Below are 23846 nucleotides of genomic sequence, written 5' to 3' on the forward strand. Positions count from 1 at the left end.
CTGAATGTTTTCTATTCAAAGTTTACAGCAGGGTGTAGGGCATGTTGACACATACTGTTTTTTTTGTCTGCTTTTACATTTCATTGTCATCCACAAATCATATTGCTCGCTGGTTAATTCAAAAGACTTTATTGTTCCATTTACAGGTGCCTTTGTTGCATCTGTAATGGGCAGTATAAAAACACACAAAGAAAATATACAACCAATGTTTAGCACCAGGTTCTTCAACAGAGGGCTGATGGTTAAGACTGAGTCACCTCATTTCCATCGTGCTGAAATGGCAACCATAGTGACACACAATACATGTTTAAGTTTTAACCTACAGCCAGACATCTTGGATCTGTAGAGGAAAGGAAACCATGACATTAATCCAAGATTAGTGTTTACTGATCATCTGGCCCTCTCAATCAAACTTGATAAAGAGCAGTAGGCCTAGCAGAGCCCCAGTAGAGGTAGGCATCTTGCTGCAACATGAAACAAAAAACAGGAAACCTTAACTGCAACACATTCCCCACCTGCGTCTAAACCGTAAATAATGCTAGTGTATTTATGATCAAGACAATTTAATGCTAGTTTGAAAATGAACGATCAGTTTTCTTCTTTACTGAGGAGAACAAAGCAGGTGGGAAAAACAAAGTTTGTATAGCGATATCCTTAATCACATTAGATAGCTATGGAAACAACTGAAGTGACATCCCAGGCCATTGGCAATTGAGTACATCCACTCGTCTGTCAGCAATAAAATAATTACTACATATTGATAAATCATCTGGGTTTGTATTGCACCAAATACTCTAGTTTTACAGTAGGGTTTGGTAGTGGGATACGGGATGTGCAAAATATTGGGGAGGGGACTGTAGTGGGATTATTAATCTCAGAAGGAATAGTGCAAGAAGTAGATCTGACACCGACATACAGTATACGCTCTGCCTGAAAAAATAAACGCATAAACAGAATCGCAAAACAATACAGATACAAACAAATGAATCCAACTATACTACTATGACTGCAAAATACCATTTCCTTCATCGCTTTATAAACAGCTAAATTTTGTGGGGTGTTGTGGCTGAAATATAGTTTGGAAAACGTTTTTTAAGGAAATAGTGACATGACATATTTGGCTTTATTACAGGTCTGACAGCCAATTACTGCATTTTTCAATAATACAAATGGGGGTGATTGGAGTGAAGATGGGGCTACATGAGATTCCTTCATCGAACCACGTTTTGGGCTACTGGCTTGCAAAACAAAAGTGACTTAAGCACCAGAGAAAAATATTGCAAACAAGGCCCAGATTGGGAGAATGTCATTATCTTTTATAAAATCTAAAATACAAACTAATTATTTAATTAAAACAAATTAATTGAAACAGTTCTAAAGTAGGAGTGACTATTGCGGGATTGAAGAGCTGTACATTTTTATGGTGGAGATAATGACATCAAAGTTTCAAAAACTTGTTACTGGTTTCAAGATTAAAAGAAAAAAGTCAATGTCAGAAAGAAGTGGTGGCCTTGATAATGAGGTACATTTAGGGGGGGGATGGCACTGTCGTATGACCTCAAGAGTTTTCCTTCCTTTGAAAACAGACCCCCCGACACGGCTCACTGCATAATCACTTATCCCATTAAAACTCTGATGTAATGATTTGATCTACTATAGACGTACAGATAGAAAAAAACAAGTTGACAATAGGAAAAAAATCCAACATTATGTACATACATATCCATGGATAAAAATAGTGCAACATCAAGCTTTTGTTAAGTTAGACTGCTACATAATTGCTGAGTGTAAGACTGAACCATAGTGGGGTGGTCAGTCCATGTGGTCAGCTCAATGTCCAAAGGCACCACGTTAAACCACAGTCTCTTTCCCAGATAGGAGGCCTCAAGCTTCATTTAGTTTTCTGTCAAAAAAGAAACAGAGGAGAGGATGATTTTATGTGTTTTAAAACTGAAGCTTGGTCAATTTGACATTCAATTAAAGAAGTAAGGTAGTTACCGAACACGAAGTCAGACCATCTCGGCCCAGTTAGGCCCCTCATTCGCGATTGTCTCAACATTTTCGCTGGTGGTGGTTCAGTAGACACAACCCCAGAACCTTTGTAGTTGCGTTTCTGCCTCCCCACTGGCATCTCATCCTGCTCCTGGACTGATTTAGGTGCAGAACCGACTAACTCTCTTGAGGCAGTCCTACTTGTGCCCCTTTTTCTTTCATTTTTCACAGCTTTAACAACTCTTACCAGTTCTCTCTCCCTTCCTGCAAAGAGGTATGCAGAAGGTGACCCGTCATCCAGTGTCACAGTACAGGAGTCCCACTCTTCCTCAGCTGATTCATTGTCTGGAGAGTTGATCTTCCTCAGAAACACCCGGCATTCCTTTAGTGTCTCGGGACTCCAGGCTTTAGAGCAGAGGTTCTTCTCTTTGGGTACATCCAAAGACTCCTGTGTTTGATCAACAGAACTGGTGGCAGAACTTTTGTCCAAACGGTGTAATAACTGATCTTTTGCTGATTTGAGTGATTCTTTACATTTTGGTTGAAGTCCAGTCACTACATGCCTCTTTGAAAGATTTGTGGCTGCTATGTTTTTCTCATTCCTTTGCCTCTTTTTCCAACCCTCCCTATTTTTCCGAGTCAGGAATCTTGTCTGTGCTCTCAATAGAGTGTCCCGATATTTGCCAAATGCTCTACTTCTCCTCAATTGAGCTCCTTGATTGCGCCTGGAAGTTACAGACCCAGGAGTGAAAAGTTGTCGCCTAAAATTACGTTTTGGTAAATGTGCATTATTAATCTTCCTCAACCTTTTTTGAGCCTGTTGATGTTGCAGGGGACTTTTTGGCACAGTTTTGGCAAATTTCTTGACGTGTTTGCGGAGTCGCTCTGCCTGAGGACTGTGGCAAACACTTTTTCTATTGGCAGTGCGAGGGAAATGCATAAGTTCGTAAGGATTACGTGAACTTGTCTTTTTGACAATAGCCAAAGACTGTGTCTCTGTGGTCTGCATGAACCAGGAGCAGAGCTGTTGCATGCTACAGGACCTTGGCTTGTCAGGTGGACAGTCGAACAATGTTTGAACCATAGAAGGAGGTTTTGCCTTCCTAGTAAATGAACTATTTCTTGTGTCTAGTTCAGAACTAAATGGAATTTCTTTCTCCTGGTTTTCCACAGTGTCTGACACCCATGTGTCAGAAATGAGTCGTATTCGCCTGGCATGTTCCTCGGTTGTAGTTTTTTCCTCAGCTGATGCTGCCCACCACCTTAGCGTCTCTTCTGGGCTAAAGATTGAGTCTACAGACACCCTTGCCACTCCACTAAGGTCCTGAGAGGTGTTCTTCCTCTCTTGTCCACAGAGCTGTCTTTTCTCCCCTGACATTTCTACACTGCTCTGTTGCTCCCCCTGTCTCCTTTTATTGTTGGCCTTGTTTAGCAGAAGTTGTTTGGAGCGTCGTAGTAGAGCATTACTGTGGCAGTACGATCTAGAGGTAGCAACAGCGTGCAGAAAGTGGATTGATGGCTTTTTCACTCTCACTGACTGACGGACTGCTACAGTCTGATTTGGCAGTTTATCTTTACTTTCATCCTTAGTACCTATCCCTTCCGCTGTCTGACTGCTTTTGCTTGTTGATTGACGACTAATTGTCCAAGGCTCTTTGGCAGATTTAAATTCTGGTAGAAGTGCTTTTTTATGAATTAGTGTTTCAGGAGACTGCAGAGAATCCTTATTCATCTGAATTTTACGTTGCCTGGGTGACACTGTTGTTACTGTGACTGAGATTCCAGAGATTTTAACTTTAGCAGGTCTACCTGGTTTCCTTGAGGGCACAGCATCATCCTGCCTTGGACATTTGATGTTACTGCTAGATTGAGGTGCAGACTCTTTCACAGGGCAGACATAATTTAATTCCTCCGACAATTCAGTTGGGGCTGTTTCGTCATTACCTGAGCCGGTCTTAGAGTGATGCATTAATATGCCCCAGTCACTTTGAAGGCCAACTGCTTGCCAAGCATCATGAAATTCTGTTTGCAGCTGGTCAAAGCCCTCAGACACAGTCCGTTTGTTTCTCCTTGAACGGCCATACACTACTGTTATTTTCAGGTTCTTGTTAACATTCTCCTCAATGTCCGATGATAAAACAGATGTTCCACTTACTGATTTATCACCCATAACTGAATCTGTAGCCTTCTGCTTTCGTGGTCGACCAATGGGCCTCTTCACTTTCTGCTCCAGCTGTGGTCCCAACTTCTTTGGCCGACCCGGACGCCGTTTTGGAGTGGTTTCATGAAAAGATAGTAAGTCAACTGGTGATTTCTGGCTCTCAGTTTCAGCTAAACGCTTAGTTGGAATACCTCCATCTGATCTTCTGGAGCCAATTCTAGGTGATGAGGAAATTGACTTAGGTGAAGAGGCAAACTTGGATGGTGAAGGAGCATATTTGCTTGGCGAAGACGACTTGCTTGGCAAATAAACAGACTTGAGTCTTAAGGGGGCAGACTTGGATGGTGAGGAAGCCGACTTGGCTGGTGAGGAAGCCGATTTGGTTGGGGAAGAAGCTGACTTGGGTGGTAAAGAAGCAGATCTTGCAGTTGAGGTAGACTTTAGTGGTGAAGAAATAGATTTTACTTGTGAAGTACCAATATCAGTGCCCTGTCTCTCGTTTTTCTTAAGTGCCCCTGACCATGAAGACTCTTCACATGGGTCGAAGGGTTCCTCTGCTTGTCCACTAGAACCATAGCCTGCTGATTTGAGACTATATCTAACTCCTTCCTTGTCCTTTACTGGCGATACAAACATTATCTTAATTGGGCTATTGTACTGAATTTGGGAATTGGGAGGTTTCTCAGCACAGGTAGCAGACTTTGTTCTATCCACATTTGATCGGGTTTTGGGAGTTCTTGAAGCTGTCCTTGAGTCCTGTAGCCTTTTTGGAGATGGACGCAGCCTTCCAAAACAGTCTATGCCATCTGTTCTATTGTCCGAGCAGTGGTTTTTAGGACTGTTCTCTTTGGCAGCAGTTTGTGGAAAGATCTGGTTTGTGAAAAGATCATTTTCAATCTTTGTAAGATGGTTCCATGTATTACCAGGTGAGGACAGAGAGGCTTCACTTGTTGACTCAAGATGGGCGTAAGTAACATCTGGATCTTTGGATAAAGATTCCACAGAGCTTGATGTCGAAACATCATCCTTTTGTGTTCTCTGGTTAAAAATGCTTTCAGAGAAACATGCAACAAAGAACATCTTCCTGGGCTCTGTGACATAGGAGGAAAACCGCTGTGGAGGGACTATACTTCTCCTGGATTTTCTTGCCCCCTTTGGGAAATGTGATTGAGATTTCTGTCTCCCTCTTATTGGTCTATGGCAATCTTTACCTGGTCTATTGTCACTGTCAGAGCTTTGACCTAAAGGGGCTTCTTCCTGGTAACTATCATTTTCAGCACCACTACCCTCTTCTTCTTTACTGCGACTACCATGTTGTTTTGCTGAAGTGGCGGTCACTTTCATCACCTTTGTTTGTGCACTGTCACCGTTTGAATCTAGTTTGCTATATTTGCTCTGCAGCTCAGGGGTTGGTATCTGAATGCTAGATACAGTAATTCCTTTTTCCTCACTGGGTATTTCCCTTTCCTTATCCTCTGCTTTAATGACCTGCACCTCTTCCGTTACTACAAGTGTCTGTATATCGTCTTTTACTTTATTCCCTTCACTTTTTTCAATGAGAATGTTACGTGGCACCTCTTTAACTCTTTGATTCTCTTCAGGTTCTGCACCTACTTCAATCTCTTTTTCAGACTCCCCTTTAACTAGGTTGGAATCTGATAAAGTGTGCGATGTCATAAGAGTAACACTTTTATCTTTAAATATTGCCCTCTTGGCTAAAGGCCCCCTTCTCCTACTGTAGGATTGATCAAACATGGCAAGCTCTCGTTTAATTTTTAAAGTATGCCTTCTGGTTGAAGAATCATCAGTGGGTGTTGCCATAGCAGCAAGGACTTCTTGGCGACGGCGGGAGCGGGTATTAGGTGACTTGGGCTCTTTGCTATCATGGCGATTAAACAGCTCACTGAGATTATAATCACTAGCACTGCCTGTGTGAAGAACTGTGGTGATGATTTCAGTCAAATGGTCATCAGCATGAAACAGCAAATTCTGACTGGTTGAGGGAGACTGTTGCTGCTCCTTTTCAGTGACATTCACAGCTGTGGAAGCCAGAGGTGGATCCTTCTCTATAGGTCTTATTGTCTCTAGTTTCTCACTGAAGCGATTCACAACTTCTTGCAGAGAAGTCCCACTTGGGTTTTGTTCCGCTCGACACCCTTGCATCTCTTCGGTAGCTGCATTAACATCTGATTCCTGGTGGTTTGTATTCACATGACCATCTTTACTAATTAGGTCATCTTCCTCCTCTTGTCTATGGTGAAGAAGGGAAGGTGGCTTCTCATCAGTTTTTTTATTTATGTCTGAAGGAATAGGGGACAGAGAGGGAGGAGAGGGGCTCTGTTCTCTCTTCAGAACAGGACAAGGAGGATCCCCAGCTTCAACCCCATTTTCTTGTGTGGTCATGACCTGTGTCAGACAGGCATGGTTTGAATAACAGGGACAAGAATGGGGGTTGTGTTGGTTACAGTAGATCGATGAGGAAGGGCATAAACTAGAGAAGGCAGTGCATAGTGGAGGTGATATGGATAACGAAGGAGAGGATGCAAATGAACACGTGCATTTTCCTGTCAGGCTTTGGCAGTGCAGCCTCTTGGGAGAAAGAACAGTGTATGTTTCCAACCTACACTTCTGCAAACAGCAGCAGCTTGAGCTTTGAGGTGCTTTATTTTTACAGTCTTTTAAAGGGTAGTGATGGATGCTACAATTGGATTTGGAGTCTCTTGGACGATACATTGTGATACCATGATCTTGATGATCACAATCAATTGAAGGAAAGTATGGGTTGCTGTCATGGGATTTACATTCCCCAAATCTGACTGCACTAGGGTTAACATTATCCTGTAGGTTTACACCACAGTGACAACAGTGAGATTTAGTTTGACCAACAGGTCTGTGATTAAGGAAAGACAGCACATTTTCCTGGTGTGCCAACTTTAGGATCTGGTAGAGCAAGGAACGATGAGACGGGCAGAGTGAGCTAAGAGCTTCATCCAACGCAGTGCTCTGTCGACATTTTATCCCTTGCCTTCCCAGATCTTGCATTTCTTCCGTAAATGATGGCAGCAGGGAGCTAGAGGCAAAAATAAAAAGATTGGAAGCTTTAGTGAAAGCTGACCAAATACATAAATGTCTGACACAGAGCCTTATGTCTTAAGCGACACCATTACTACTACATCAATATTTACACTAACTTTATATTGTTTTAATGTATTTATAACCATAACCCTTAATTTATAATGATCTGGTATTTGATTCCATTTCATTGATTAATGTAAATATTCTTTAATACATATGAATGAGGCAAAACATTTCTGTAAGAAAGACACACCACTTCAAAATTCTTAATGAACACTTATGTCGCTTTTCCACCGCACATGTAGCTCAACTCGACTCAGTTCAACTTGGTTTGGTAGCAGCACGGGTCGTTTTCCACTGCAAATAGTACCTCCTGAACGTGGGCGGGGTCGTCATACAAAGGGGCTGAAAGCCAACTCCGGAGCAAAGTAGAAATTAAGAGTAGTTGTTGCACTATTAACTGAACCAACCGCCAAAAACACGGATGAAAAATGTTTAAGAAGCTTGTATCTGTTTGCTAAAAGAAGTAGAAGAATATTATGACGAGCCATTAAAGGGGAGGCTGGTGTCACGATGTGTGACTCTGCCACACAGTCAGCTGTAGGGATGCATCACGTAGGTCCTACATCCCTATGCACATATTAACACGGGCATGATAAAGTTGACTGTTAAGTGCTTGTTTCAGGATAAGTGTTTTCAAATGCAAGCCGTGTCTCAGCCTGAATATTTTATTGAGGTAATCAGTTCAGTCCGAGGCTTGTAATGTAATCGCTCGCTATCATGTGTGTCCCAGCTGGCTACTATAGGCTATTTAGCTTAGCTGCTAGCTGCCCTACATGTCTCCTCTCGTATGTTTAAAGTAACTTCCCCAACAACCAACCCAACTGAGTGAGCTTAGCGAATATATGAAAAAAAAAAATCAGATCTGTGATGCAAATCAAATGAAAGAGAGCCAGAGAAGGCTACACGCGACAAAATACACTCAAAAGTCCCGGAGAGTTTGGGACAATAAACAACAGAATGAAGCCGGTAGTCTCTGGCAAATCAGAAGCATCGGCAGACGGCCGGCCACTGATTAGCCAGAGACTAATGTCTAGCCAATCAGCGGCCGGCCGTCTGCCGACGTCACCTTTTAGCATCGGCTCAGCTCGCTTGGAACCTAGAGCGAGGCGATACCAAAAAAAGCAGCCGCTGCTGGTACCAGGTACCATGTTTTCGCGGTGGAAACGCCAAAAATGCGAGTTGAGTCGAGTTGAGCTGATGCCATGCAGTGGAAAAGCGCCATTATAAGCCCTCTGCATTGTCTGCATTTTCTAATATCATTAGAATAATTGTTATTCTTTAGAATATGCACTGCCTTAAAATCAACCACATGAAAATAGTTGAAAGATATGATAGGTATCCTTGATATAATGATTATAATCTTAATGAAATGCATGTTTGACATAACACTAAAAACTATTTAACATTTTGAAAGTCACATTGAGATTTCCTTTTGCTGCATACACAGCTAGTGTTATACAATTGTAATCTGAACTGGATTCAGTTTTTTTTAATCAAATTGGCATGAAAAGCTTTAAACAAATGCATTAAAAACAGTTTCTTTGATCGAGCAATTATAATAAATAAAAAAGCTGTAGGGGAGAACGGGGTAATTTGTCACATGGGTTGGATGTCACATTCGTTATATCTCGCCACCAGAGCGCGCTAGCTCTGAAATGTTGATATAAAAAAGGTCCAGAATTGGGATCAGAGGTCACATACATAGACTTCCTTGGAGGAAGACAGCTGCATTTCAGGTGAGAGGATGTTTTGTGTTTTTCATGTCAAATTCAAAATATTTTGCTTCTCAGTATTTTTCTTCTAGGCTTTTACACAATGGGTTTATAACAAAACACTTGTTACCCTCAGAAAGTGTGAAGGGTAAACTATAGTTTAGATTGTGGTTAGCAAGCTAATTAGTTGTCAGATGGTTGTTGGCCTTGATGCTAGCAAGAAATTCAAGTTGGGGTTGGTCGTCAAATTTTTTGGGGGGTTGGTTGTCACATGTTATCTCAAGGCTGCAGCCAGAAAAGGAACCCAATAACGAAATAAATTGTCAAGCTGTATCCTCACTGACACCCCAGAGAAGGAAAGAATAGAGCAGGAAAAGGCAGCTAGCAAGCAAAAGAAAAAAGGGCAACAAAATCAAAACAACCCAGTGCATCCCAATCTAGACCAGCTGCCAAGGCTACAGCACGTTATGTAGGCCTATTTGTCAACTTGACAATGCAATTAAACATTCAAATTTGGTTCTGCCTCCTTGCCTTCTTTTTAAGATTTTTCCCATTAAGATAACATTGTGACAAACAACCCCATAGTGTGTGACAACCGACCCCTTGATGGGGTTGGTTGTCACAATGTGTCAGAGTGTCTTTGATGGTAAATTACTTCTTCATTACAATAAGTTGGAAAAAAAGAGAGACACACATTTCTAGCCAACACCTTAAGCTTCAATTTAATGTAGGAATGGCTATTGACAGATGTTTTGGTGATGAGCAATTCTCACTAGAGTAAAAAGTGTGCCTACTTACCCCGTTCTCCCCTACTTGTAAATATTTACATGTAGCCTATTAAGAACCTGAAAACCGCCATTGTTAATTTTGTTGATAAAATGATGACAAGCAACTGATTAGAGAACTGTTTTATTTATGGTTTACTGAAGGAACATCTGCTAGAAGCAGAGGTAACGATTGTAGAAACGCTTAAACCAAAATGTTTTTTCAACAGCACTTTCACCAACAAACAGCTAAAACAAAACCTCTAATGTTCAAATCAACTAAGTTAAATCAGGTCATGTGATTGATCGATTTCACTATGAAGTAGTAGTTGAAAAAGTAATTGATTTTATTAACAATAAAATAGCTATATTTTTTTTTGATAATGGGTAGTTTTTCCAACCAAGTTCAGTTTAGCCTCGTTTCCACTATAAGGTGCAGCTCGGTGCGGCTCAGCCCAATTTTATTTGCGTTTCCACGGTCAAATGGTTGTGTGTGATACCGAAATAAGTGAGTTGAGCCGCACCTATTTTTGGGACTGCACCGAAAAGAGCCACCATGCACAGTGGAAAAGAGGCGTATGTGTTCAGAACTGGTTAGAGTTCAAATAGGTTGGATGCAGTAAAGGAGTGATAGATTATTTAGTGTTACTGCTAAGTTTTTTATGATAACCACATTTTTTTTTTAAATGATCACTTAAATAATTTCATCTTAACATAAGTAATAAACAACCACAATATTCAGGAGTGTCATTTCTGGACAAAATAAATTATATCGTCTAACATTTAAAAGCTTTCATGCATATGTAGCAATGCACATTTCACATTTCATCAAAGTGCCCAATCACAAATCACCTACAACAATCAAACTATTAAAATCACAGTTCTGAAGCACAATTAATAAATATATAACACAAAAAAAATTTCTACGATAAAAATGCTTCTTATAAATCATCAGTGCAATAATTGATGTATGCATAAATAGCAGATTTCTGTTTTCTTGCCAGCAGTTTAGTCAAAGGCAAACAAAAACAAAAATGCCTTAAACTCAATTTGAAAACAAGTCCAGGTGTGTTCCCAGAATATACTGCAATGAATCTTAAACAACAAAATTAATAATTTTTTTCAATTTCTCAAGACGTGTTCGGGCTTGTTTACTGACTGGCCCTTCGATATAAAAGCAGATTATTCCCAGAGTAGAGCTCATGCTGCACTATGCTGTAGCCACAGGCACTGTGTACTGTTATGAGCCGAGACATTCAAGAGCAGAGACATCAGTATTTGTATAGCTGCAAAAGTTACAAAGGTTCAAATGCTAGACAAGCTAACCTAAAAGCTTTGAAAATTAAAAATAAATAGCAATTAGTTTTAAAACGACAAATAACACATACATAGATAACCAACAAGGATACTTGCACAAGGAATCTCTGCTTCCTTGTGCAAGGTAAGAACATGGCAGAAATCCTGTAAATGCCACAGGGCAGAATTGAAACATTTTTTTTTTATTATTTCAAACTCCACTTAACGGCTGGCTGACTGAATAGAAATGTACTAGAAGTTTAAGTGTTGTTGATGAAAATAGATTTACATCAATGCCTAAGGTTCCGACTACACAACATCAGCCTGATAATAGCTCGCCCCAACAGATGTAGGGGGCGCAGGGAAAGAAAATGGCCGTCAGCTGGACAATTAATTGTTTTAGCCCGTGCAGTATATCACAGCAGATAACAAGCAACAGCACTTTTGGAACGCCTCAGTAGGGCCCGACAAAAAGCCTTTTTTTGCCTTTCAAGACACATTTCCCTGGCATGTACTGTTGGTGGTTAGGAGCACAGTGCACTTTTCCAAGCACAACTATAAACATGGTGACATGAAAGACGAATGACGTTGGTGCTGCTAAGTGCAACAGTAAAACGGAAGGTCACTGTCCTTTTTTAAAATGCTTTTCCATACACAGCAGTGTCATACACACCACTTCTGACGCCATTGTTTGATTACATTCTTGTTTCTTCGAAGTCGGACCCCGGCAACTCTTTCTCAACACCATTACGTATGATGTGAAATATAGCAAGAGATGACTGGTCGTGGACAAACATGTAGTCTGTCATGCCCCTTGACCAAGTCACGACAAAAATGTATGACACTATACTCGCCTTATCAGACACAGTGCCTATTTTAACAGAGAAAAATAGCATCAAGTCTGAACCCAGTAGGTGTTGTTCCTTGAGACACAAATCTTGTGTGTTCCTAAGCTAATAATATATCATACCCCAGCAGATTCAGTATCATAACACAGAGGCATTGATGTGAAACCTGACACTGGGCTATAGGCAGATACAGTTCAGAGGTATATGTGGCAACGAGGTTAGAGAGACAGGCAGGCTGACATCAAAGCAAAACAAATAGAAGCAGCTTTGTGGGGGTAACCCTGAACTGCTGCTTTGGTAGTAGCACTGTAATGGAAATAGGTCTGTCCCAGAGACAGACATGAGTGTAGACGCAACATTTAGAATTTCCCTTGACACAAACGAAGAAGCCTGTAAGCATTACACTGAATTAAGTTATTGTCACACTGCTGGCTTTTGACCAATCAACCATCAATAACATTAACACCCTATTCATACACTAATCTTGGAATCGCATTAGTTGAAATGGGCTTCTTTGTCGTAGCTATGCTTCTTTGTGCCAAGAAAAACGATTGAGTAAAGTTTTAAGCAGCAGTCATGTATGAGGTTTACAGTAATACAGCTACAGTAGCAGAATTAGTAAATATATGTGATAATAAAAGAACATCTTTTACAAACAGTACACATACACAATAACATACATTTTCCAAGCTTATCAGTGAACATTTTAAAACATGCTGAACAGTTGCATTCTAACTACACTTTATACAATGTTAAGACTAGCTTGCACAAACAGAGGAAAACGATGTGAACACAAAATGGCTTTCTTAAGCTAATCTCTTCAACAAAAACTCATAATAATGATGTAGCCACCACAGCAGTTTATACTGTACAATCTCCCTGTTTGCAGAGGTGTCTACCAATAGCAATGAGTTTTAATCTGTCATAATGGCTCTAAGTCACTTCAGTAGCCCAGGTAAAATACCCAGAGAGAGATAGAAAGCTGCAAATGACAATCATCAATGCTCCATTAAGAAGGAGCTTTAAGAATTGAATCAAACCTGAATAACCTAACAGCTAGATAATATGATAGTCACACTTTATTTCTTAACTCGAAGAGGTCCACATCTGTAACTCATACTTGATCATGGGCAACAATCAATGTCAGTTTTTCTCCTAAAGCTACGAGGGGTTGAGTTTAGCAGCCACTGTGAACAAAAGCTGCAAGAGCACCATTGCCTCTTGAACAAGTCTGTACCTTCTAGCTGCTTTAATCAAAGCCCAGGCCTAAGCAGGAGAAATACAGAAAAAAAAGTATGAAATACAGAAAAAAGTATGACTATCATATTAAAGACACATAGTTAAAAGACCTGAATATCAATATCAATATATTTTGTAAAGGCAAGTGTTGTGTCTCCAGAAAACATGTATCTTGTAAGAGGTGATGAGTTCAAGTGTTGAGGAGGTCTAGAGGTGTTTCATGGTCTAGAACCTCTTTTCGTCACCAGGTGAGGAAAGAGTCCCTGAGTTAGTGGAACTGGTCATGTTACCAGAACCAGATGAGTTGGAATTGGATGAACAAAAGTTAGCGGATTTCTTCTTGGGCGGATTCTTCAGTGTTCCAGTACGCTCTTTGACTTTGTATTCTAGTGTGCTATGGGGCACCCCATAAACCCCCTGGGCCTTTGACACACTCATGCGACCTCCCATTACCATGGTAATGGCTTCTTCCAGCAGGTCGTGGTCATACTGACGGTATCTCCCACGTTTCTTTCTTGGCTGTTTGTCTTTATCCCGCCCACCTGTCCCGTCTTCTGAATCATCCAGGGAGGACCCGCGAGGTCCCAGGCGATGAGGTGACTGGTTGGCAATGCTGGGACAGCCTTGTTGTAAGAAAGGAGGTCTGAGTTTAAAGAGGGATGAAGGTCTAGCACTAGCTGACAAACTGGCAGTACCCTCTGTTGAAGATGTACGTTGATGTAGGTTTTCAGCCACGTTGCCATTCTCAGCTGGGTTCGACCTGTTATGGTCAGACACAGACCGGACCTGAGGAATACGGAGGGGTGTGGGGGGCTCCATACTGGGAGAATGGGGCTGGAGGGCATCCCTGAGCTGGGGAAAAGAGTGGGTGAGGGTACTCTGTAGGCCATTCGGCTGATAAAAGGTTACAGAGGATGAAGTAAAACTTAAATCTCCATTCTCCTCTACAGCTCCTCCAATTTCTGCCCGCTCTGCCCATGCCGCCACCTTCTGCAAAACAAGACGGGCTTCACCACCCAACATCGATGACATCACATTGTATGATGACACTTCATCCCTGGCATCTTTACTACTTGGTGTAAGTTGATTTATCATTCCCAGCCTTTCCTCAGCCCAGCCTTCCAGACCTTGCCTCAGGGTGTTGAGGGGTATTCCATAAAGCAACGCAGCCCGCTGCTCCTGCAGCCTCCCAGAACGAATATCCTTCAAGGCCTTGGACAGCAACCCCCCAGACAGCTCCAAGCTCCTTTGAATGTACGCTTCCTTCTGCCTGCGCTGCCTCCTAGGGATGGGAGGACCAAACAGCAGGGTCAGGATGGAGGTGATGATTGGGGGTTTGATTTTGGCATAGGGAACATGGGAGGTGCAGAGCGAGGGGTCCACTCCTTTATGCCTTGTGTTGGTAACATCACTGCGACTGTTATGTTTCATGACTGTCTGTTCTCAGTTTCTTTCTGGGCACTCACACACACTGCTGCTGTGTGTCTCTCACGCACACACTCTTTGTGTGTGGCAAGCCTCTTCACGTCCAGGTAGGACAGTCTGTGAATGGCTGGGGTTACTTTGACACTCACACACAACCCTTGTAGTTTTGTGATATCCTTCAGTGATAGTCCTACATTCTTGAAGGTTGAATAATCAAACTCATAACTGGTAAAAAAATGTAAAATCGTTGTGAGGTACTGCAATGTTCTCATCATACAATCCTGAGCTGATGGCAAATTATAATACGTGCCATTGCTGTTGTGACGTTACCGCTCAAGAGATAAAAGAGTCAACCCCGTACAACCAAGAACAACAGACACAAACTAACTCTTCATAATGAATAACAATTAACTGCCCCAATGCACGGCCAAACAAAGTAGTATGCATTTCATTCAGGCCAAAGAGGTGTGAATTAGTTGATTTAATCAAAGAATGCTGGTAAAAAAGGCAGTAACACAATAGTAATACAGAATTGATGCTAACCTTCCAATCTCACCCATGCTAATGCATGCGTCAAAGTAAATGCAATAGACAATAGTAATGAACTAAGTTAGAAATGGGGATTTCCTCATATACAGAGCAATGTTTTAGTCGCAGTAAGTTTGCCTACATCATGTATTCTTTTTTTTTTGTATTTAAGAATCAATACAAGAATTATTAAAGAAACTCTTACCCTGAGGCTTTGTGATTAGATGAGGACGATGATGAAGTTGAGAAGGCAGAGTTCCTGTTGGAGAGGTCGAGCACACCATCTGTTACAAGAAGAAAAAAGATGATGATTTAAACCGGTTAGGGTTTAAGTTATAGTGTTTTGGTATATTCACTGGGTGTCAGCGTTAAAACTTTGGAAGCTTAATTACCAGCTTCCAATTTACAATGCCATCCCCTACCTGGTTTACATTCACTCTCTTTCTCCTCCTGGGTTCGGCTCACTGTGAGGTCCAAAGGGCCATCTGATGTTTCTGACAAAGGTGATGAGGTCGTTGATGTAACACCACTGCTGGTGGGGAGTAGGCACTTTGACGCGTACTCTATGGCAAATTGATGTATCATCTTCTTCATCAGCTCCTGGGCAACCAGAGGAATGTTGGAATTACAGCCACGGGGCACATCTGATGAAAAAGGCACATATGCAAAAAAAAAAAGGTTAGACTTGTAACATAACAGGCATGATTTCTATGATTATTCACATTATTAAAAAGGATATTTTTGGGGTATTATTCATTTTGTGTGTAAACATATATACCGTACCACTATAACTACACCAGTGTTTCGCATAGGTTTACTTCCTTTGGGGGGACTCAAAATAGTTTTGTACATGAAAATTTTCGCTGCATTTCAGATGGTTGGGTGTGTGTGAGCAGAGCCGGCCCGAGGCATAAGCGAACTAAGCGGTCGCTTAGGGCCCCCGACCGCCAGGGGGGCCCCCTCAAAAAAAAAAAAAAAAAAAAACATTTTTTTTTTTTTTTTTTTTTTAGTTTTTGTGATTGATATTAACATCATATTATGCAAATGTGAGTTAACATACAAAAAAGAATAAAATGTTTTGGTCTTAATTAATAGCCTAAAAATGTAATCAGTTCATCTGGGAGGTAATCCGAAATTATCTGATAATGTCACGTTCACATCCATGCACAGTGTGTATTGAGTTTATTTAAAAACAATTGGAAATGGGGCTGCCCTCAGTTGCCCATGCACTGTGTATAGTCTATAGCCTATTTCAGCCTCGTCTGTGGAAAAAAAGATACAGTAGCTGGACAACAGAGTTCTTCTGCTTCGTTCCTCTCACTGAATTGAAATGCATTCATTATATTACAGAGAAATATGTCCCGTAAAAGAAAAAGAGCTCCAAGCCCAACCCAGAGGACCCTCCATAATATTTAATTTTATATTAATATTTGTATGGAAAATCCATGTGTCCTTCAATAGCTTCTAATTCATCTGACCCAGTGTATCCAAATTATTTGTTCACACAAAATTTCTCAGATTTAGCCTCTTAATTTTTCTCTCAAAGTGCACCAGATTCATAGCCTGGAAATCCTGACCCTGATATCTTGAACGATAGAGGGTCTGGCGACGATCAATAGTAATTTCCAACTCTAGGGGCGGCTCCTACTCGTGCATTTCAAATGCCACTGCACGCAGTTGGATAGCACTACAACCAATCAGAGCGATGCACAAGTGACGTAAGCCCCGTTCGTTTAGCGAACAGCTGTTAAACTGTTCAATTAAACGTTTGCCGTTGTCGGTCGGCAAAACAGAACATTCCACTTACTTGCTAGTGAAAGCTATGAGTCCCGTCTTCCAATTCGTTAAGGGTCGAGGCCAAAGCAGTCTCAAACTCACAGAACATATCCGCAGCCATCTTTGATGTTTACTATCACAGCTTCGACGTCGCATGCACGTCACTGTCGTCATCCGGTTACGTCCTCCCCAGAGCACCATATAAAGGGCTCTGGCGCGCCCATATTAGATAGAACCAATTGAAACGTTATACCAGATTTCTGGTAGTCTTGATAAGCTTCAACGGAGCGTCTCCAGACCAACACGCGCAGCAAATTTAATTTGCCAGCGCCTAGTGGCAGGTCTGGGAATGCCAGGCTACCAGATTCATGCATTTCACTTTAAAAAGGTTAAAAAAATCTCCCGGGGGGGCATACCCCCGGACCCCCCTAGGAGGGTCGGAATCTCGGCTGTCTAACATTTTCGCACAGCTGCACAGTGGAGGCACTCGCGGAAAACACTGGGTGTGTGAATGATATTTAGCAAAGATCTATAGTTTCAGCAGCGCTAACATTGGAGAGGGGCCCCCTAATCATATCTCGCTTAGGGCCCCCTGAAGGCTTGGGCCGGCTCTGTGTGTGAGTGTTGGCAGTGAAACCCCTCCCTTCACAAAACGGAGCAGAGAGCAGGGCAACGCAGTAGACACTATGTGCACATAAATTAGATAAATAATAAAAGTGTTTATTTAAAAAAATAGCACCCGTTTTATATGAAAAGAGACCGTAGATAGATGACTTTTGTGTTTTATTTGCACAACAACAAAAAACGATAGGGGAAACACTGTGCATCAGAGAACATCTTAAACCTCAGTACACAAAACCCAAACTATCTGCATAGCTAATACTCTTAATTGTTCTATTTACTTTAATGTATAACTACTACAAAACAGATAGCTTTGCGTCTACAATAAGACCTTTATTGTATAATACTAAATTCACAGGTTTATGCCATGTTCCACAACTGCACGACTGACTTACCTTTCTTGTGAAACACAGCTTGGAGGAACTTGTGTGCTGATTGGCTGCTCTCAGAGATTGTTGGAGCCTGACAGGGAGAGTAATCAGAGGGAGAGGAGAGGGGCGACGTTGCAGCAAGTACATGATCCTATAATAAATAAAAAATAAATAAATAAATTAGTTACTTTACTGACTGATATTAGTATTATGGATATAAGTATATACTATAATTTTGCATATCAAACAATATAACTATTACAACTGTCAAGAGGTAAGGAAAACTTAAATTGGCACACATACAGTCCTCTCCATAAGTATTGGAACATTGAGGCCAATTCCTTTATTTTTGCTGTAGACTGGAAACATTTGGGTTTGACACCAAAATATGAATATGAGACAATAGATCAACATTTCAGCTTCTGTTTCCAGGTATTTACATCTGGATCGGATACACAACTGAGAAGATAGCATTATTTGTAAAGGAACACCACATTTGTAGGTGAGCAAAAGTATTGGAACAGATACACTTAAAATAAATTAAAGTAAATAAGACTTAATATTTTGTTGCAAATCCTTCCCTTGCAATAACTGCATCAAGCCTGTGACCCATTGACATCACAAAACTTTTTCATTCTTCTTTCGTGATGCTTTTCCAGGCTTTCACTGCAGCCTCTTTCAGTTGTTGTTTGTTTACTCTCTTCAATCTCATCTTTAGCAGGTAAAATGCATTTTCTATAGGGTTTAACTCTGGAGAGAGACTTGGCCAGTCTAAAACCTTCCATTTCTTGCCCCTGCAACTCCTTTTTTTGTTTTTGCAATGTGTTTTGGGTCATTATCTTGCTGAACGATCTTCCAATCAGTTTGGTTGCATCTTTCTTTAAATTGGCAGACAAAAGGTTTCTGTAAATTTCTTCCTTTCTTTCTCCAAACTTTAGCCTTTCCATCACTTTGGTAAAGGTTCTTCTTGACCACAACACAGTAACACATTATGGCAACAGCAACATGAACTCAGAAGTCTACAGATACATGTTGTCTGCCAATTTAAAGAAAGGTGCAACCAAACTGATTGGAAGATCCTTCACCATGCAGCAAGAAAATTATCCCAGAAAACTGCAAAAACAACAAAGGAGTTCATCAGGGGCAAGAAATGGAAGGTTTTAGACTGGCCAAGTCAATCTCCAGACTTAAACCCTTTAGAGCATGCATTTTACCTGCTAAAGAGGAGAGTGAATAGAGTAACCCCCCAAAACAAACAGCAACTGAATGAGGCTGCGGTGAAAGCCTGGAAAAGCATCACAAAAGAAGAATGCAAAAGTTTTGTGATGTCAATGGGTCACAGGCTTGATGCAGTATTGCAAGGGAAGGATTGCAACAAAATATTAAGTCTTATTCACTTAAATTTATTTTAATTCTGTCTGTTCCAATACTTTTGCTCACCTAAAAATGTGATGTTCCTTTACAAATAATGCTTTCTTCACAGTTGTGTATCCGATCCAGATGTAAATACCTGGAAATGAAAGCTGAAATGTTGATCTATTGTCTCATATTCATATTTTGGTGTCAAACCCACTTGTTTCCAGTCTACAGCAAAAATAAAGGAATTGGCCTCACTGTTCCAATACTGTTGGAGGGGACTGTATACCAACACTATTTGTGAATTATCTTGACTGGGACAATTCTTACACTGAGTTTGTCAAGGGGGAGGTTGCAGAATGAACACTGTAAGCAGCGTGCTTCTGCGGACCAATCATCCAGCTCTTGAGGTTCACAGTCTGAAAGACAAAATGCCACATCAGCAGGCATGAATCAATTAGGATTCGTAAAGGACAAAAACCTCTGACTGAGGTCACAATACATAATCTGAATATTTATACTACAGCTCCGGAAAAAATTCAGAGGCCAATCCAAATGTTCAGTAGGGCTGGCCAGAATTATGCGAATACTTGTTTGTTAAGTTAGTATTTGAAGCTCAATTCAGTATTCGGAATATAAATATATTTTTTTAAATAATTATTTTTTGCATTATTTGTTGTCAGCAAATCATATCAATTCAGATGAACACGTTATATGTACAACAAGTGTTAAAATACAAATGTAACGCTCTTTTAAAATAAAACATCAAATTATTTGAACTTTGACCTAGTTGGCCGCTGACCTTCCAAAGCGCAACCGATGATATCAGCTGAAGGCTACATGATGTTACCAGAGCGAGGCAAACTAAAAGTGGCACCAAGAGCAGTAGGGAGAGAGAGAGATGGAGGAAGAATAGATTATGGGTTTCTAGTTTTTTTAGAACGAGTATTCGAATACTCGCTTGGAAAATCGAACGAGTATTCGAAGCCTGTGAAATGGTATTCGGGAAAGCCCTAATGTTCAGTGTCACTTGTTTTACTGTTCAGAGGCATATGTATGAGTAAAATTTAGATTTAGATTTTATAATATAAACTACTGAAAACATTTCTACCAAATTCACAATAAAAATATTGTCGTTCAGAGCATTTTCAATAAGTAATGTAGAAATAAAAGAATTATGAAAAATCCAGATTGGTCTCTTTAATTTTTTCCGGGGCTGTATATAAATTGTTGGTCAAGCTTGGCTGCAATCAATGAATGTTCTTAAAAACACTAGATAATATTTGGCTCGCATCTATCAAATCAGTCTTAGATCAGTACTTCAGACAATACAAAGGCAAATGAAAACAGGTTAGACAATGAATCACGCCTGCAAGGTCTCAATCATACACCATCTGATTATGTTCCAGTATAATCTCACTCAAATTCCAGGTGGCACTGCTCACTACATTGAAACCAGAGAGAGTTTAAAGCAACCTGTGTCTTTTGGCCTGTAACAACATGGTGTAAGCTTATTTAGATAGTAGAGCTATTGCGTGTTAGGGGCGTTGTATACCAAAGGAATGCATGTCAGGTATAATAGAGAAGTTGAGGCTCAACAATTCAGATTATATTTTAACTAGAAAAAATTAACCTTACCTCAAAAGGATATGAATTTCTTAAGTGAGTGGCCAAAACAGAAAGCAGAAATCAAATTCCCTTCAAATGACTAATTAAGAATAATGCATAGTGCCACATAATGGGCAGTGACGTATGGCGCAGCATAATGGGCTGTTCCCACAGATGATCGCTGACTAGGTGTTGTGTCCATTGGTTCATGGGTCAGCTTCATCAATGCAATATAAGTTTATGCTCTTGAAGGTAAAATACATTATTGTTTAGTAACTGTAACCAGGAGAAATGATGGGCCAGTGTGCCATGTACAGATAATGTTGTGTATTTCTTACTTTGAGTTGACTGTTTCATTTGTATACATTGTTAAGCTTTTAAATTAGAAACAAGAAATATGGTAACACTTGAATATTTTATTATATAGCTGGGAGTTTTACACACTGCAAATGTTTTTTCTTTGTTGTTGTTGTACTTCCAAAGTTTGGACTAGCTTTAAGGATATTTTTTATAATCCCATCCATAGCTAAGAATCTTCATTTAAAATGCACCGGTTACTCTTCTCAGAGGAAAATCTTCACAAAAAATGTCAAGTCCAGCTTTTAGAAAAAATGAATTGGCCTTAAAAAAACAATTAAACAAAGTAGTTGTGACATATTTCTAAATAATTTCACCGTAGGGTCAAATGTGCTACATAGATGGTTGATATAACCAAAAGAGCATAGACTATAGGTTGATATAACCTATAAAGCATAGACTATAGACAATGTGGTTATAATTTCATATTTAAAAAAAAATTAATATACACACAAAAAACCCACCATCAAATAAACTGATGTCTCTCAGCAGCAACGGGCCATAGATACCCTCCAGAATGCTTTCAAACCCTGTAAGACATAATAGAAACAATTCTTCAGTCCAGATACCAATGCATTAGCAGTAGCACAAAAGCATAACTGAAGTGTTTGACATTTAGCTGATGTAAGTTCAACATATTTTAATTCTTGCACCAGACTAGACCAGTTTGACAGCTCCAACACAGGTTGCTTGCCATAAACAAGTGTCCTGCTTTTTTTGTTGTTGCAGTTAGACACCTGCAGTGATGAGTATATCTTTATCACTTGGTTAAAAAATAAATACAAATACGATTAGTGAGAGGTGACATTACCACAAAATGTATTCATTCATTGGTTTCGTGTATTATGAGTTCGGTGACAGTGGTTAAACGTTATAAAGAAGAAGATATCCTCATAACTTCGGGCGAGCTAGCCTCAGGTGACCAGCTTCTGGTACACAAAAACTATGTTTAAAAGTAGCAAACGCTACGATGAAAACAGTTACTCGAGGCCACAGAAATACACGCTTTTCTGATATTGCACTGACATTAGCTGTCCTAACGTAGAGATAATCCCCTCCCCCAAATAACATCAACAGCGTTAATATTAACATAGCATGCTTGCATTCCATTAGCATAGCCACCATATATGTCAATAATCAAAGCTGGCTAACGATGAAACTGTCGCTTGGCATCAAATTAAACGACACATCTGTATCCTACGTGCACGATATTATCTGTCATGTAGAAACACCTGAAAAGAGCTAGCACCGGCAAATAGTAGGTTAGCTCGGATGGACAAAGAAAATGAGCCAAGTCGAGCGGCTAGCCAGCTGGTAAATATTAGCTTGTCAGCTTAACTTAGCTTAGAAGCTAACGCTGGACGCCTTCGCTGCCAGGCTACCAGCTAGCTCAGATAGCATGAGCTAGCAATCAAACGTAGCTCGGGTGAGCGGTCCCTCTGCTACCGGGCGGAATCTCTTTGAAACCCGTTGACATTTTCTTTTCATTCTCATTCTCCTTTTTTTTCTTTTTTTTTTTTACGAAATGTGAATCTGCACATGGATCATACCAACGCAGTGTATCAGTTTGTGTCGCCAAGAATCAAGTTCCCGCCGAAACCCCTTTCTTTCTGTCGTGCATTTGGAGCACTGCACGGTCGCCATTCTGCTCCTTCCCCCCTCTCTCTCCTCTCTCCTCTCTCTCTCTCTGAACCGCACGGGAAGCCTGGAGTGTATGCAGCAGCTGCACTGCCCTAATCCTACCGCCAGGAGAGGAAGCTGAAGTTATGGTAGGCTATTGCTTACTGAATTAAGCTACATCTCACAGAATACACTCAAACCTACTTTTTGTGCTGCTTAATTACATTTCAATCAAACTCTATTTCAGACTCACTGGTCCAGACCAAGGCAAGTAGGCTATATGGTCTGGACACAACTGAACTCGAAAATTCGGAGGAATTCTTTAGCCTACTTTGTCTAGTCAACTAAGAGATAGATAGCTGCAATTTATTTTCACAAAGATTGATTGCTCATCCATATTTGAAAAATGCATGCATAAAGATGCTCAGTTTTCCATTGACTGCTATTGCATAGATGAAGATACAATTCAAAATTTTTTATTAATTCACTTTTTGAGTTACATTTCGGAAATGTTGCACACTCAATCAATAATGACCCTGTGCTGTGAATTATTTCCACGGACATCAGATATTTAGTTTGTAAGAATTTTTTGTAGTAGCCTATTTGTTTACGCTAGGCCTATAGGTCTATAGGCTACAGTAAAACGTTTTCGTGAACTGTGGGCTAAATTTTTGAAAAATAAAAAATGACTGAGTTTGTGGAGGACAGTCATGCAAGTTTGGGGGAAGAAATTGCTTCCAGATCAAAGAGGGGAAATCTTTCTGCTCTATTGAGGCTACAGTTTGGCGTACGAGGCTTAGTTGTAGCAGCTTTATTGTTGACCCGATTAAGTTCGACAGGACTGAACTTAAGTGCAACATTTGGAGAGTTTTCATCCATGGGAACATGCATTTCCTTGGAATAATAATAATTCAGACAAGAACGATAGGGTCCTTGAAGCCTTGCTGCTCGGCCCCTATTAAAAAAATATAAACAAAACAATAAACAAAACCAATGCAAAACACAGTAGGCCTACTAGTCTACTCAGTGGAGTT

General features: G+C 40.5%; 1 protein-coding gene across 2 annotated transcripts; it reads right to left on the reverse strand.

The window, feature by feature from the left end:
* Nucleotides 1-171: 171 nt before the first annotated feature.
* Nucleotides 172-22856, reverse strand: lcorl (ligand dependent nuclear receptor corepressor-like). 2 transcript variants are annotated; one of them, XM_080029128.1, is made up of 8 exons: nucleotides 22743-22856; nucleotides 21657-21722; nucleotides 19558-19646; nucleotides 17896-18022; nucleotides 15526-15747; nucleotides 15309-15387; nucleotides 1999-7223; nucleotides 172-1903 (listed from the first exon to the last, which is right to left on the reverse strand). In XM_080029128.1, the coding sequence occupies exons 1-8, from the start codon at nucleotides 22834-22836 to the stop codon at nucleotides 1896-1898; spliced, it is 5910 nt and encodes a 1969-aa protein (XP_079885254.1). In that variant the 5' UTR covers nucleotides 22837-22856; the 3' UTR covers nucleotides 172-1895. The 2 variants fall into 2 exon arrangements, with proteins under 2 accessions (XP_079885254.1, XP_079885255.1); XM_080029129.1 differs by lacking the exons at nucleotides 172-1903; nucleotides 1999-7223 and adding an exon at nucleotides 12016-14432.
* Between the last annotated feature and the right edge of the window lie 990 nt (nucleotides 22857-23846).

The sequence above is a fragment of the Ammodytes marinus genome (genome assembly GCF_949987685.1).
Source record: "Ammodytes marinus genome assembly, chromosome: 6".
Taxonomy (NCBI): Eukaryota; Metazoa; Chordata; class Actinopteri; order Uranoscopiformes; family Ammodytidae; genus Ammodytes; species Ammodytes marinus.

Coding starts and splice junctions, on each gene's coding strand:
- lcorl (XM_080029128.1), bottom strand. CDS start 22,836: ATGGCGACCGTGCAGTGCTCCAAATGCACGACAGAAAGAAAGGGGTTT. Junction 15,748..17,895: donor AGCTGTGTTTCACAAGAAAG/GTAAGTCAGTCG, acceptor CTTTTTCATCAG/ATGTGCCCCGTGGCTGTAAT. Junction 7,224..15,308: donor TCTAATCACAAAGCCTCAGG/GTAAGAGTTTCT, acceptor TTTTGCCTCTAG/CTCCCTGCTGCCATCATTTA.